Source organism: Sciurus carolinensis, chromosome 4 (genome assembly GCF_902686445.1).
Source record: "Sciurus carolinensis chromosome 4, mSciCar1.2, whole genome shotgun sequence".
Lineage (NCBI taxonomy): Eukaryota > Metazoa > Chordata > Mammalia > Rodentia > Sciuridae > Sciurus > Sciurus carolinensis.
This window is the reverse complement of record NC_062216.1, coordinates 168,075,058-168,090,267: the sequence shown is the minus strand read 5'-3', so window position 1 is coordinate 168,090,267 and position 15,210 is coordinate 168,075,058. Positions and strand designations below refer to the sequence as shown.

At 54.6% G+C, this 15,210-nt stretch overlaps 1 protein-coding gene across 3 annotated transcripts in view; it reads right to left on the bottom strand.

The window, feature by feature from the left end:
* Positions 1–715: 715 nt before the first annotated feature.
* The window catches only part of Mgat3 (beta-1,4-mannosyl-glycoprotein 4-beta-N-acetylglucosaminyltransferase), a 40,176-nt gene continuing 25,681 nt past the window's right edge, over positions 716–15,210 (bottom strand). The window contains exons 2-3 of one of the 3 annotated variants that reach the window (XM_047551673.1): positions 13,099–13,136; positions 716–2,576 (exon numbers count right to left, since the gene is read on the bottom strand). In XM_047551673.1, the coding sequence (XP_047407629.1) occupies positions 959–2,575 (1,617 nt within the window). In that variant the 5' untranslated portion in view covers position 2,576; positions 13,099–13,136 and the 3' untranslated portion in view covers positions 716–958. Of the gene's footprint in view, positions 2,577–12,874; positions 12,928–13,098; positions 13,137–15,210 lie in introns of those variants that run through there. The other 2 variants (XM_047551675.1, XM_047551672.1) reach the window with 2 other exon arrangements.

The following is a 15,210-nucleotide window of genomic DNA, read 5'->3' as shown; positions in this document are numbered from 1 at the left end:
AAGGCAATCTAAGAGGAATGGGTTGACATACAACTGGCCTTCATGTCCCTTCTTGAGGAGCCTCAAGGCCCCTTCCTGGTCCCTAACCAGCCCCAAGGAGGGGCACAAGAGTGACTGCACTTGGGATGGTGGCAGGCTGGGGCGAGGGGTGGAGCAGAAAGGGATGTGAGGAGGGGGAGGCGAACCATGCAGGGGCCTCACGAGGTCTCCCCTCCCTAGGTCCCCCTCCTAGATCCCCATCCATTCAGCCTCCAGCTGAGAACTGGACTGCTGGTCCCTGCCAGCACCGAGCAGGCAGCCCACGGACAGCAACACAAAAAGCAAGAGGGACCACCAAGGCCAGGTTCGGAACCAAAAGGAGAATCTCAGGGTTCCTGGCCCAGCCTGTGTCCACTGGTGAAGGGCAGGCAGCTGGGGGCCTCACCTCCCTCTGGCCCAGAACTCTGGAGGGCCCCTCAGCGCTCCTCTCAGGTGGAGGCCGCTCTCCCTCCCCTCCTGCGAGGTAGGCCTGCTGCTCCTGGACCCAAGCGCACTTATTTACAGAGCCCAAGACCTCCTGGGATGGCCCGTTTTCCACTGCAGGTCAGGCCCAGGATGCCCAAGGTGGCCTTCCCTCCCACCAGGCTGCAGCCCCACGCCACTGCTTGGAGAGTTCCGGCAGGCTCCGCCCCTGCCACCTACTGCACTCTCCAGTGGCACCTCCTGGCCACAGCACTCTTGGCGGCAACAGGGCTGCATAGATGGCTGGGCTAGCTCTCCTCTCCTGGCAGGCAGGATTTTTTTTTTTTTTTTCTTTTTCTCTTTTGAGCTTAAAGACCTGATGTTGATGCACAAGGGCTTGAACAGGGAAGATCCCCACCGACCCACGCCTGGTCCTCTCGAGAAGCCCCCGAGCTGGCAGGAGGGCAGACGGAACGGAACGCCACGGGGAGCCACCACCCCGCGAGATCGCGCAGCCCTAGCCTTCGACCACGTCCAACTGGCCCCTGGCGGCGGGTGGCCTTCCCTCGCCAGGGCCCTTGCCCCGCCGCCCGCCGTCCGCCGTGCTCCTGGGCTCCTGGTAGGGGTTGTCGAGCAGGTAGCGGAACTGGTCGTAGTTCTTGAGCAGGTACTTGGGGGCGTACATGTGCTCGCTGGGGTCGGCGGGCGGGTACTCCTGCTGCGTGCCGTCGAACCAGCCCCCGGTGCGGATCAAGCTCCGGATGTAATTGAGGTCGCGCTTGTCCTCGTAGTCACCCCAGCGGGGGAAGTCGCCGTTCTGGGCGGACACGAGCTTGAAGTAGATGCCCTCGGGCGTGAAGCACCAGGAGCAGTGCCAGCCGGCGAAGTGCAGCGGGCTGCCCAGCGACCACTGCACCAGGATGTGGCCCGTGCGGTTCTCGTACTGGCGGAAGTTGGGCATGGTGTAGTACTGGCGGCGGCGCAGGCGGATGCCGTCCAGCCCGTACACGACCCGCAGCATGTCCACCGTGCAGCCCGACACCACCTCCAGCGTGCCCGGCTGCTTCCAGAAGAAGCCGTAGAGCGACTTGCGCATGTGGAAGGCGAAGGGCTCGGTCCAGCCGTCGTAGAGCTTGAGGAAGAGCACGCCGTCGCGCGCCGGGATCTCGTCGGCGTCGTCGATGATGAAGACGTCGTCGGGCCGCAGGTTGCGCAGCCGCGAGACGCCGTCCTGCGTCAGGAAGGTGCGCAGGTAGTCGTCGGCGATCCAGCCGTCCTGCCGGCCGCCGGGCGGGAAGTGGTCCAGGAAGACGTAGAGCACCTTGTGGCGGATGTACTCGAAGGTGCCGTTGGTCAGCATCTCGCGGAACTTGAGCGGCCGCGGCTCCCCGTAGGCCGTGAAGTTGGACTCGCACACCACGAAGGCGTCCACCACGTCGCCCAGCTCGTGGAAGCGCACGTCCAGCAGGTCGAACTCGTGGTTGATGTTGATGGCGTTGATGACGCGCCGCGGCACCTCCCTGGGCACCAGCCGCTCCTTGGTGGGCAGGTTGGAGTACTGCACCACCGTGGGCACCCCGCAGCTGGGCCCGTGCCAGCCGGGCAGGCACACGCACTCCACCCACTTGCGCCGCGCGCCCTGCCGGCTTGCGCGCTCCCGGGCGCTCAGCGTGTGCCGCGGAGGCCGCCGCGGGTCCCGGGTGGTGGGGCTGTACGCCCCCTCGGGCTTCTCCCCCGGCCGGCCCGATGGTGGCTTATCCAGCATCTTGGTACCTGGCTTAAAGCACACGCCCCCCGCTTTGGTGCGCACGAAATACTCGGTGGTGTCCTCGGGCAGCACAAAGTCCACCCGGTGGAGTTCCTCAGTGGCCTTGCTCGGGGACAAGGGCTGGAGCAGGGGCGAGTGGGAGTAGAGGGGGGTTCGAAGAAGGTCCGGGCCACCGGGCTCGGGGCTGGCCTGAGGCGTGACGGGGGCATTGTTCCAGAAGAAGCTGGACACGAGGTTCGGGCTGAGTGAGGCCAGTTCTCGGGGGAAGGTGACATAGGACAGGGTCTTAAAGAAGTGCAGGAAGGAGATGAGGCACAGGCCGGCCATACAGAACATGAAAAAGAGCTTGTAGCGTCTCATCTTCATCCTGCAGAAAAAGGAGAGAGCGGATGTCAGGGGCGGCCTGGGGCTGTTCTCCTAGGGAGGGCCAGGTGAGGGTGGGGTGCGAGTGGAGGGGGAGCCTCTACTATTGCCACCGTGTTTGAGACTGTCCCGCATAGAGTCACCCACCTCCTGTCCCCTAAGGATTGGCTGGCAGCACCAAGGCCCCTGGAAGCCCCCCCGGGTCAAGGAAACTGCCCCTTGTTCCCACAGCCCTTCCCCCAGAGACCCCAGGCCACTGCAGTTGCCCCTCAGCAGCCCCTCAGCAGCCTGCTTGTCCACCTGGCCCACCCTCACTAGACCAACTGCTGGGCTAAGATTTGCTCCAGAAGCAAGATGCAACCTGGGAGAAGCTCAATGGGAAATACAGGTACTGCCCCCTGGGACGGGCCAGCAGGCTAAAGGCTACCCCCTGGGGTCCCTTCCTGCACTGCCCCAGGGGGCTGTTCCCTGTCTATCTACCTACCCATCTATCTGTCTATTCATCCATCTGAAGCAGGCCAGAGCCCCCAACAGAAGACCCTTATCATAATTAAGCAGAACCCCCCCCCACCATATTGTAACAAAGAAGTTCCTCTTAGCCTCATTAGAAAGTTTTTACCCAAGATATCACTATCAGCAAAGTCTTCTGCAGAGGGCATTATGATTTCTAGCTTCCTCTTTGTAAATGCCAAGTTTGCAGGGGAAAAAAATTACTTTTATGTAGACTTCTGCAAAAACATAAAACACCCCCTACCACCACTGGGTCTAAAGTTCAAAGACTTTCTAGACTCACGGTCCAGAGGAGAACTTCAGGCATGAGCCACTCTCCGGACCAGCCAGCTGCAGCCAGTAAACCTACTTCCTGAAAATTCCTTGCGTGTCCAGCCTCTTCTGTCCAATATCAATTGGTGACCCAGACAGGACAGTGGAGGTGGAAATGGCTTTCTGCCTCTTATCTCCAGGGTCCGGCTTCCCTGGGACATTGGAGGAAAATGCTTCCCCTTGGTACACCACAGGTAACTATTAGCCTGCAGGAGAGGCTAAGAGGACCCTAAGTCCTCGAGAGGGGAACAGCTGGAGAGAGATGAAGTGAGTCTAGTCCTAAGTGTGTGACAGGGACGCAGGAGGAACATGGGAGGCACACAAAGGAACTGTGTCTTTGGAAATGTATGTTAGAAAACTTTTTTTTTTTTTTTTAAGAAAGCTTTTAAATGGTAACTATGGGGTGAAACTCATTCCACGAAAGTTATCTACTTTGCGACTTAGAATGGCCAACCTTTAAAGTGCGATGGACACCAGAAGGATCTTTAGACAGAAGTGTCTTTGCCGAGGTCTTTTTAATAGTTGTCAGAACCCCTGGACACCCAGACCAAGTCCCTTGTAGTGACTGCTGGCAAGAGATAGTATAGAAACAGCCCCCTTGGTTGCGACCTGCCTGGAAGGACAGCCGGAGTTGATATGAGCTCAGATTATAGTGGCCTCGAAGATTCAACAAAAGGGAACTAAACAGAGAAAAACCTGACAAAGAACAGACGGAAAGAAAACCATTTTTTTCCCCGTGAGCCACAAGAGAACCCACCACCTTACATGGCACTTTACCCGACACTGCCAAGACCACTGGGACGGCAGGCTGTCCCCTCAGCCCCCTTGTCCCCAGAGGCAACAGACAGTGGCCCTCAACACTGGTCTCCTTCCTCCTTCAATGCCCTCAGTGCCAGGGTCTTCCCCAGAGCCAGCGCCTCCTGCGCCTGCTGAGACCAAGCAGGAAACTGTCCACGACCAGAGCCAGAACCCAGGTGAGAGCTGTCCAGACGCCCCTGTGAGAAACCAGCGGACCTGCCGAGCTTGATCAGGAGGGAAACGTCCAAGCAGGACAGTGCAGTCTTGCCTGCCAGCCTTTCACCGCCACTGATCTCTTGAATTTTTTTTTTTTTTTTTTTTTTTTTTTTTGCAGTGCTGGGGATTGAACCCAGGGCCTTGTGCTTGCAAGGCAAGCACTCTACCTAGACTGAGCCATCTCCCCAGCCCCTGATCTCTTGAACTGGAAAAATCATAGTCTCTCTACACGGGGAGCCCTGGGCCATGACTGATCTGATGCCGTCTGTTAGCCCGACCCACCAGCCCACCTGGGCTGATGAAGGTGCAGACGGGTGATCCGAGCAGCATTAAAATGGCCAGAGGAACATGCTCTAAAGGACAGGCAGCATGCCAGCCTAGGCCGGGCCCCGTTCCCCAACACGGACCCGGGGGGCCCAACAAGGAGGAGGAGCACCTAAGCCATGTCAAGAGGCCCCAGAGGCCCCCAGAAGAAGGGAAGAAAAGCCTGACAGGAGGCATCGGAAGTCCTCCAGGAGCCCGATGGAGGCCCAGCCAGCTCTGGGAACGACTGTGTGGGACCTTCCCACCCTGCCCTCCAGACAACCAGAGGACGAAATAAGCCCAGAGAGACATTGGCCGAAAACTCCCGAAACTGTTGGATTTTGCTTTTAAAAGCACTAATTTTTTTTTTAAAGCACTAATTTCCAGAATCTATAAAGAACTCAAAAAACTCTACACCAAGAATACAAATAACCCAATCAACAAATGGGCTAAGGATATGAACAGACGCTTCACAGAAGATCTACAAGCAATCAACAGATATATGAAAAAATGTTCAACATCTCTAGTAATAAGAGAAATGCAAATCAAAACTACCCTAAGATTCCATCTCACCCCAATTAGAATGGCGATTATCAAGAATACAAGCAACAATAGGTGTTGGAGAGGATGTGGGGAGAAAGGTACACTCATACATTACAGGTGGGGCTGCAAATTAGTGCAGCCACTCTGGAAAGCAGTGTGGAGATTCCTTAGAAAACTTGGAATGGACCTACCATTTGACCCAGCTATCCCACTCCTCAGCTTATACCCAAAGGACTTAAAGTCAGCATACTACAGAGATACAGTCACATCAATTTTCATAGCTGCTCAATTCACAATAGCCAGATTGTGGAACCAACCTAGACGCCCTTCAATTGATGAATGGATAAAGAAACTGTGGTATATTTATACAATGGAATATTACTCAGCCATAAAGAATAATAAAATTATGGCATTTGCAGGCAAATGGATGAAATTGGAGAATACCATGCTAAGTGAGATAAGCCAATCTCAAAAAACCAAAGGATGAATGATCTCACTGATAAGCGGATGATGACACATAATGGGGGGTGGGAGGGGGGCAAGAATGGAGGAAGGAGGGACTGTATAGAGGGAAAAGAGGGGTGGGAGGGGTGGGGGGAAGGAAAAAATAACAGAATGAATCAAACATCATTACCCTATGTAAATGTATGATTACGCAAATGGTATGCTGTTACTCCATGTACAAACAGAAATGACATGTATCCCATTTGTTTACAATAAAAATAAATTAAAAAAGAAAAAAAGCCAGTGAGCTGGTTAAAGTGGCCACCACAGTTTACATAACCGAGAGCGAGAAGCTCAATGAGAGGCAGACCAACGATAAGGAAGGAGACGGGCCTCTGTGCAGCTGCCCTCAGGGACCCGAGGTCGCCCGAAGTGGTGTCCCACCAGGACAAAGTCAAAATATTCCCAGCACGAAAGCAACTGGTTTAAGACTGAAAAAGGAAGGTGTCTCCCAGGCGGATGGTGGAGATTTCCTATGGCTACAGGGCCACCCCTGGGATTCCAGCCCCGCCCTCATCAGACAGTCCACAGGGAGCACGTCAGCAAGATGGCACTTGAGGTCATTCTGAGTCAGCTTCCTACGTCCCCCAGCTCACAAGCATTTCCCGGGTGATCTGTAAATAGTGCGAAACTTGTGCCCAAAACAGCCCACGTCAGGCCCAAGGCTTCCTCCAGGAATCCAGACTAGAAGAGGGAGCACCTTTCGAGGACATGGGAGTAAACTTCACTGGGCTACACGTATCTTTTGGGTTTGTAGGCTCTGACTCTGGCGGGGTGAAAGACTTCCCAAGCCACACTGAAACGGCTAGGGAGGTAGCCAGGACCCTCCTCCGGCCAAGGACTCCCAGATATGCCATCCCAGTGACCGCTGACTCAGACAACGGGCCACCTTTTGTGGCAGAGGTGAAACGATTATTGGCCAAGAGTTCAAATTTAATCGGATGAAAGTTACATAGTGCTATAGGCACAGCGTTCTGGTAAAGCAGGACTAGGACTTCAAAGGCTCAATCAGGTAAACTGTGCCAGGAACTTCACCTGCACTGGGACAGAACCCTCCCTATTACACTGTTAGGGATAGACCCACTCCCACTGAGAGGGCAGGACTCTACCTGTGAGCTAGTGTATGAAGCTCCCCCACTAACCAGGGGGCTACGGGAGACTTAAGAGAAACAGGAGAATTAACACTGAGGCAAGAGCTTCAGGCTTTAGGGAAAACCGCACAGACTCTCAGCTAATGGGTCAGGGAGAGGTTGCCAGCAAGTTTGGCCACAGACGCACAGTCCTTCAAGCCTGGAGGTTCAGGCTGGGTCAAAGAATGCAACATGCGACCCCGTCACCTCTTTGGAAGGGTCCTTCACTTACTTTATCCACCCCGACTACAGTAAAGCTTACAGAGACAGGTCCCTAGTTTCATTACACCAGGCTCAAGCCCGCAGCCACGAACTGAGAGCGCACCCCAGACCCCGGTGTACCCCTGAAACTGACCATCCAGAGAAAGGAAACACTGGAGACGCTTGAGGACCAAGGACAACAGCCCTGCTCTGGTCACTCCAGAAGCTGACGAGCCTGCGCAGGGCCGCAGCTTGCTTCAGCCACCTGGGGGCTGGTCGGTCAACACACAGTAGAAGATAAACTTACCACCAGGACAAAAGGACTCTTTCGTCCTCCAAGATAGTTCTTAGCTGCAGTGCGTTGCTCCCTCACTTCTTGCCATAGGCACAGTTCTCTGCTTGGTTTTTGCTATAGGCTTGACACCGCAACTCCTACTGACTGGACTCTTGGCAACAAATTTCCAGCTATACTTTTTTTTGACCTCGCTTATACAGTTTTCTAGGGTTTGTTTGGTGTTGTCAGTTTGATATTGTTTACTTACACTGTTTAACCTGTATGTTGGTCCCTCACTTAGTTTGGTTTCCTTTTTAATCTTAAGGGACTCTACCCCATTCCTACCCCAATGGTGGAAATCATGTAAATCATGCTATAATTGGATGACTATTTGTCTCTAGAAAAGACCTAGGGAGCCACTGGGAAAGGACTTAATCTAGGAGGTCACCAAACTTGGGGTAAAGATAACTGGCCACCCCGGAGGGTTATTGCCCCTTACAGTCCTGCTACCTGGACACAGGACAGCAACTGGGGCAATAGAATGCTAGTGTATATGCTAAACTGGATTATTCACTCACAACCTGCACTGGAAATTATGACTAATGAAACTGCTACACCTTTGACGTCCTGTGGTTTTCTACTCTTGGTAGATTCAGAAGCTTAATCGGCATGGTAAGTGTTCTGCTGCTGACCTATTTACTCCTCCCGTGTTTGGCTTCCCTGTGCATTAAAACTACTGGGTTCACTAAAGAAGCAGCCATTGAAAAAAAGCAACAACAAAGATTGTGACATTATATAAAGCTTTAACCAAGAGGAGGAGGATGATCTTTGATTTAAATAATTAAATAATGACCCTCAAAGGGGGGAATGAAGCAGGCCAGACACCCCTGCCCAGAAGACCCTTACCATAATTAAGCAGAAACCCCCACCCTATCTGTAACATAGAAGTTCCTCTTAGCCTCGTCAGAAAGTTTTACACAAGACATCGTCTATCAGCAACGTCTTCTGCAGAGGGCACTGTAGTTAGTAGCTTTCTCTTTGTAAATGCCAAGTCTGCAGAAAATAAATTACTTTCATGGGGCTGGGGTTGTGGCTCAGTGGAAGAGCACTCGCCTTGCATGTGTGAGGCACTGGGTTCCATCCTCAGCACCACATATAAATAAATAAAGGTATTGTGTCCATCTACAACTAAAAAAAAAATCCTTAAAAATTACTCTTAAGTAGACTTCTGCAAAAATGTAAAACACCCCCTACCACCACTGGGTATAAAGTTCAAAGACTTTCTAGACTTATGGTCCAGAGGAGAATTTCAGGCACCAGCCACACCCTGGACTGGTGGGCTGCAGCCAATAAACCTGCTTCCTGAAAATTCCTTGGTGTCCAGCCTCTTCAGTCCTACATCCCATCCATCCACCATTCTTGTGGACACAGACAAACCTTTTCAATACTTCTGCACTGAAAAAATTTCACAGATCTCAAGGAAACACATTCTAACTTATTTTCATCCTCACATGTGCTAGGCAAGCACTGAGCTACATCCCCTGCCCCTTTTTAAAGTTTTACTTTGAGACGGGGTCTCACTAAATTACTGTCACAGCCATGAATCACTGGAATTTCATCTTAAAAGTGAAATTAAGTAGAGCTGGTCCAGTGACCCATACCTGTTGTCCCAGCTACTCAGAGAGGTTGAGGGGCAGGATGGCAAGCTTGAGGCCAGCCTGGATAACTCAGGGAGACCCTCTCTCAAAATGAAAAACAAAAAGGGCTGGGAGTGTAGCTCAGTGGTAAGCGCGCCTCTGGGCTCAATCCCCAATACCAGGAAAAAACACATTAAAGATTCCTTGCATAGGAGGGTGCAGTGGCGCATGCCTATAATCCCAGCAGCTTGGGAGGCTGAGGCAGGAGGCCACAAGTTCAAAGTCAGTCTCAGCAATTTAGCAAGTCCCTAGGCAATTTAGCGAGACCCTGTCTCTAAATAAAATCTAAAAAAGGCTGGGGATGTGGCTCAGTGGTTAAGTACCTCTGGGTTCACTCCCCAGTACCAAGAAAAGTAAAAGATTCCCTTGCATTAATCCAAGCCCTACGCTAGGCTGATCCCCAGGCATAAACAATTTGAGGTGTGGTGCTGGTTTTACATGCAATTTTTCTGTTCTTGGTTTAATATTTGTCACAGGTATTATATTAGACACTGTATCCAATCAAGTTGTTTTCCTCAACCAATGATAGATTAAAAGATTTTCATATTGGTGGAAACAAATCTCTCATTTCCTTTTAAATCTCATGTAATACTCCCTGATTCTTTTGAATGAATCACTCTGTTATGGTTTGGATGTGGTGTCCCCCAAAAGCTCATGTGTGAGACAATGCAAGAAGGTTCAGAGGAGAAATGACTGGGTTACAGCCTTAACCTAACCAGTGAATTACTCCCCTGATAGGGGTGAACTGAGTGGTGGCTGGAGGAGGTGGGGTGTGGCTGGAGGAGGTGGGGTGTGGCTGGAGGAGGTGGGGTGTGGCTGGAGGAGGTGGGGTGTGGCTGGAGGAGGTGGGGTGTGGCTGGAGGTAGTGGGTGTGGCTGGAGGGGGTGGGGTGGGGCTGGAGGAGGTGGGGTGGGGCTGGAGGAGGTGGGGTGGGGCTGGAGGAGGTGGGTGTTGGGGGCGTGGCTCTGGAGTATATATTTTGTGTCTGGAGAGTGGAGTCTGTCTGTCTCTCTCTGTCTCTGTCTCTGTCTCTGTCTCTCTCTGCTCTCTGATTATCATGTGAGCTGCTTCCCTCTGCCACACTCTTCCTCCATGACGTTCAGCCTCACCTTGAGCCCCGGTATGGAGCCGACCTTCTATGGACTAAGACCTCTGAAACCGTGAGCCCTCACATAAACTTTTCATCCCTAAACTTGTTCTGGTCACATCTTGTAGTCACAGCAGCAAAAAAGTTGACCAAAACGATCTCTATTCACGAGTGACACATGATATAGCCACTTGCTATTCATTTATACAATTTAATTTATCAATTAGTTTATGGTTGTGGAATGGAGATGCTTGTATATTCCTTTTTTTTTTTTTTAAATTTTTCCCACTGAGTTTAAGTTTAGCATACTCGCCGATCTCCGGGCACCATGGAGCACACCTTTAATCTCAGCAACTTAGGTTGAGGCAGGAGGATCGCAAGTTCAAGGCCCGTCTGGGACTTTTAAAAAAGAGGGCTGGGATGTGGCCCAGTGGTAGGGCACCCCCAGGCTGGGGTGGGAGTGGGGACATCTGTAGATGGTTAGAAGTCACATGGTAGAGGCCCCTGGCTGTCTGGCCCGGTCTCCCCGTGTAACCTCCTCACCGCCGGGCACGTCAGTCACAAGGAGGAAACCGATGCTGGCGAGCCACTACGAACAGACGCCTCACTGCACTGGGGCGTGTTCATTGTTTCAGCGGTTCCTTGGTTTTGGTGCTGGGCTCGAGCCCAGGGCCTCAGGTCTGCACAGTGGGCTCTACCATTAGCCAGTCCCCCATCAAGGACTCGCCTGTCTTGCCAATGAGCTTGTGCAGAGCACTTCTGATGGAAGCCACCCGATCGTTTTGTCCCCACCCCAACAGGTGGACCAGGGGATCACATCCCTTTGTCTAAAGAAAGAGCAGGCGTATGGGGGCCTGTCACCAACCTGCCGGGGGCCGTGGGCACTGGGCCACAGGAGGAGCGGGGCTGAAGTCTGAACTTTGGCCTGAGGCACCATCCCTCCACCCACAACACTCTTTCCCTTAAAATGTCCCTTTGGGGGCTTGTCCTTTCTTCTCGGGTTCTTCCTCCAGGTGCCCTCCTACCATCCCGCCCCATGCTTCCTAGCTGAGGGCAGCTCTGGGCTTCAGACTGCAGTGTCCTTAAGCAAGCTCGCACTGCCAGACCTCAGTTTCCCCATCTGTAGCATGGGTGGAGTCCCTGGTAGCAGCGGGTGCTCCCTCAACACTTAGGTCTGGAAGCCCCAACCTAACTTCCCCTAAGCCACAGGTCACAAGGCGCAGAGGCAGGCAGTGGGCGACCTCGAAAGCAGATGGAAATCAGAGTTGGAGGACCATCTCCTCCATCCCTGAATCCCAGGCACCTCGCCTCCTCCCGCTGAAGTGCCTGCCCCTTGGAGCTGTCCCCAAGGGACGGTGCAGCTGACTGCAGGCAGGGAGGACAAGCCAGAGTGGGGTCCTGACCTCGGCTAAGTGTCAGCTGTCCCAGGTCAGGGGTGGGGCTCTCGGAGGGAGGGGCTGCTTCCTGGAGCATTTGGAAGCCGGGCACCGGCTCCTTTCTGCACACTGCGCTCCAGCCCTGGGCTGGCAAAGCGAGACAAAGCAGACCAGGCCAGCAGGGCGAGCGGGTCAGAGGCGCCAAGCGGATGAGGGCAGGTGGAGAGGAGGTCGTGGCCGGCAGGGACCTGTAGAAGGCAGCCCTGCAGCCCGCGGTCTGCATGGCAGAGCCTTCACGGTGACCAAGGGGTTCCAGGACCGGCAAGGCAGCGCCAGGACCTGCCTGTGTGGCACACGCCCCATTCCCTGCCCTTGTTGGACCGAACTGGCTGATGAGTCGTGAAGGGCAGGGCCTGGGGTTGCCATTCAGACTAAATTACCTGGTGGCAGCAGGTGAGAGGCAAGGGACGCCCTGCTTGGTGTCACGGGCCTCCATGGACCTGCAGAGGTCAAACTGACCCAGCTGCCCCTGGGCTCCCTGGCCAGGCTGACTTTCAGGATCTGGTTACACCCCACTGCTGTGTCCTTCTGAGGACAGGCTCACCAGCACCTGGGAGCTCTCCTCTGACAGCCGGGGCCCTCAGGGCAGGGCCTCTTGATCCAGTCCTCAGTCTAGCCTGCTGCGAAGAATCACGGGACTCGGCGTGTTTCCCTCATCCCTCAAGCCGCTAGGAAGCTCAGGCGCACCGGCCCGTTAGGCCGGAGCATGCGAACAGCAACTCAGGGTGGCGTTTCCCTTGCAGCTCCACGTGTTTTACTCTCCTCAGCCCCATTGCTTTTCATCCTCATCATGTGAAGGGCCTAACTGAGGCAGCACAGAAGGAATAGCAGCAAGCAGCGCATGCGGAGCCCCACTGCCTCAGCCACTCCGGGAGCTCACAGTAACCACTCTGAGACCCAAGATGGCAGGAACTTCCCCAAAGGACGTCATGACAGTAGCCAAGTCAGGACTGGGACCAGACTCTGCCTCCCAGGCCAGGGCCTCTCTCCCTTCTTGGAGCAGGTGGCCCAGCAATAATTACTGCAGGCAGGCTAAGCCAGCAGGGCACATGGGCCTGGGGGCAGTGTTTCTGCCTCTGTTATAAAGTGTCCTTGAGGAACCGCAGGCTTAACGACACCCAAAACCAGTGCTGACACGCAGCCGCTGTCCTGAGCACAGTACACGCATGGCCTCCCGAATCTCCCCAACACGCAGCAGGTAAATCATGCCAACCCCACTTTGCAGACAAGGACTCTGAGGCCAGAGGGATGCTGTAGCGTGCCCGGGCCACAGAGCTGGTCAGCGTGGTACCTGATGCTGCAGGGCCACCGGGAGGATGTCGGCCGTGGCAAAGCTCCTCTGGGCTCCTTCCATCTGCCAAGTTCAACCCAAGTGCGACGACAGGAGCCAAAAAGGAGTCCACCTGGGGCCAGTGAGGACACCCAGCCAGTGGGACAGCCATGGTCATGTTTAATCCACACAGTACCCCACAGGGTGCTCACCTGACCCGTGTCATTCGCCCACTCAGCACGTACCTGCCAAGAGGTCACCGTTCACAGCTCCTTGCCAGGCCCTGGAAACACAGGAAGACAAGACAGACCTAAGGCCTTGCTCCTGCGCCGGGCGTGACGTGAGGCTCAGGCCAAGCCCAGAGGTCTCAGCACCAGGGACGCCGATGGTATGAGCCTCCATCTGAGGCTGAAGGCCCGAGAAACTGGCATGGGGGGTGGGGTGGGAGGATCCATGTCAGGTCCTGGAGTCCCAGGGACATTAAGCCTGGAGGTCTGGTGTCCCATGGCAGGAGAAGTGCCCAGCTCCAGGGAAGAGAGAGGAACTTGCTCTTCCTCTGCCTTTTCATTCTACTGGCCTGGGATGACCAGATGGCGCCCACCCTCGCTGAGGTGGATCTTCCCTTCAGCCCACAGACACACACACCAATCTCCTCCAGAAACACCCTCACAGACACTCAGAAGTAGTGCATTACCAGTTTTCTAGGTGTTTCTTAATTCAGCCAAGGTGATACCTAAAATTACCCATCACAATGACCCAGCCATGACCTCAGAGTCTGGGCTCAGGTTGAGGCTGGCCAGGTGCTCTCTGAGGCTCTGCCGGGCTCGCTGAGCAGGCAGCAGCTCTGGGGCGCAAACGCACACTGACAGCTGTCACCAGGGTGACAGGAGGCCCCTGCGGAGCTCTCCGTGGTCCTGAGCTCGCCTGCGCTGACCAGGGTCCTAGCTGGGCCCTAGGTGCTCTTGGCAGGCCACGGCACGCCTTGCCAGCCCTCCATGGTTGAGATGGCTCATGTCCTAGCAGTCACCTTCCCTGTCTGACACCCAAGTGTACCCTTCCTCTCTTGCCCCTCGACACCCTATCCCTGGTGTCCTCCGCGCTGGGACAGCAATGAGGCACGCGAGCCCTCCAGCTGGAGGAGGGTCGGTCACCACCCGCACAGCAGACGGCTCAACCCGCAGCAGGTGCTCCTGGCATGTTGGGGTGCTGCAGGGGGAGCTCCGGAGCCCACCCGGCTGCCCTCAGCCTCCACTCCTGGGCAGGAGTGGCCCAACTGCAGCCGCCAACCCAGGAGGGACCTCGCTGCCTCCTGTGTCATCACCTACTTCAAGGGCACCTTGACTGCACTGCCGTCTGCCTCCCTGGGTTCACCTTCCACGCCATGCCAGGCCTATGCCAGGTCACCACCGGCAGAGCCAGGCAGGAGGCGTGTCCAGCAGCTCCAGAGGCCCAAGGCAGGCTAGTGGCTTATGATGGCCAGATAGGAACATGCCCATGATGCTGGCGAGTTCCTCTGCCTCCCTGTGCCTCTGTTTCCCTTTTATGTAACCGTGCAAAGAGCCGGACACATGTCTAGGCATACGCTGAGGCTGTTAACTCCGCCCCTGTTAAGGGAAGTTTGGAAGATTTCGTTTTAATCCCAATGCTGTGACTCAATAGCTGTGTGCCCTTAGGTAAGTCACTTAGTTTCTCTGAGCCTCAGAGAAAGGAGTCATCTTCGGCTTTGCAGCCTTGTGGGAGACCTGGATGAGCCATGCTGTTGGAGCACCTGCAGACTCTGACACTGATAGATGCTCTATAAATGCCTATTTTTTTTTCCTATCCTTCCATTTGGGTTTCCTGTCAGGCAACTGAATGCAGGAGCATGCCTTGCTCCTGGCCAGCTTTGTTAAAGGCACCCCTAAGGGACATTTCTCAGTGACTCATCAGGTTTTTAGGAGCTGCGGCCAGAACCCAGAGCATCAGGAGTCTCGCAGAGGGTCCGGATTCCTGGTTCTGAAGGGTTCTTGGCTCCAGCGACCCGGCTACTCACATCTGGTCTGTCTGGCTCCCAGGGCACCCACCCCAAGCCCTCTGGGCTGTCAGACATTCTTCCCTCCACTGATCTACATCAGCCCCCTGGGGCCCTCACTGCTGGTTGAGTCATTTCCTGGGGTAAAGCAGAGCCAACCAGTGTCCCAGGAGAGGGTGACCACCTCCCCTGGTCTTTGAGACCAAAGACGAGTCCTTCCAACTTGAGGTTTCATGACCCCACATGGAACGACAGGCAGAGGAGGTGGCTGCGGACATGGCAGATCCAGGAAGAAGATCAGAGGAAAACTGAGGCTGGGTTTATCCCTTCAGCCCTCATGGTTTTG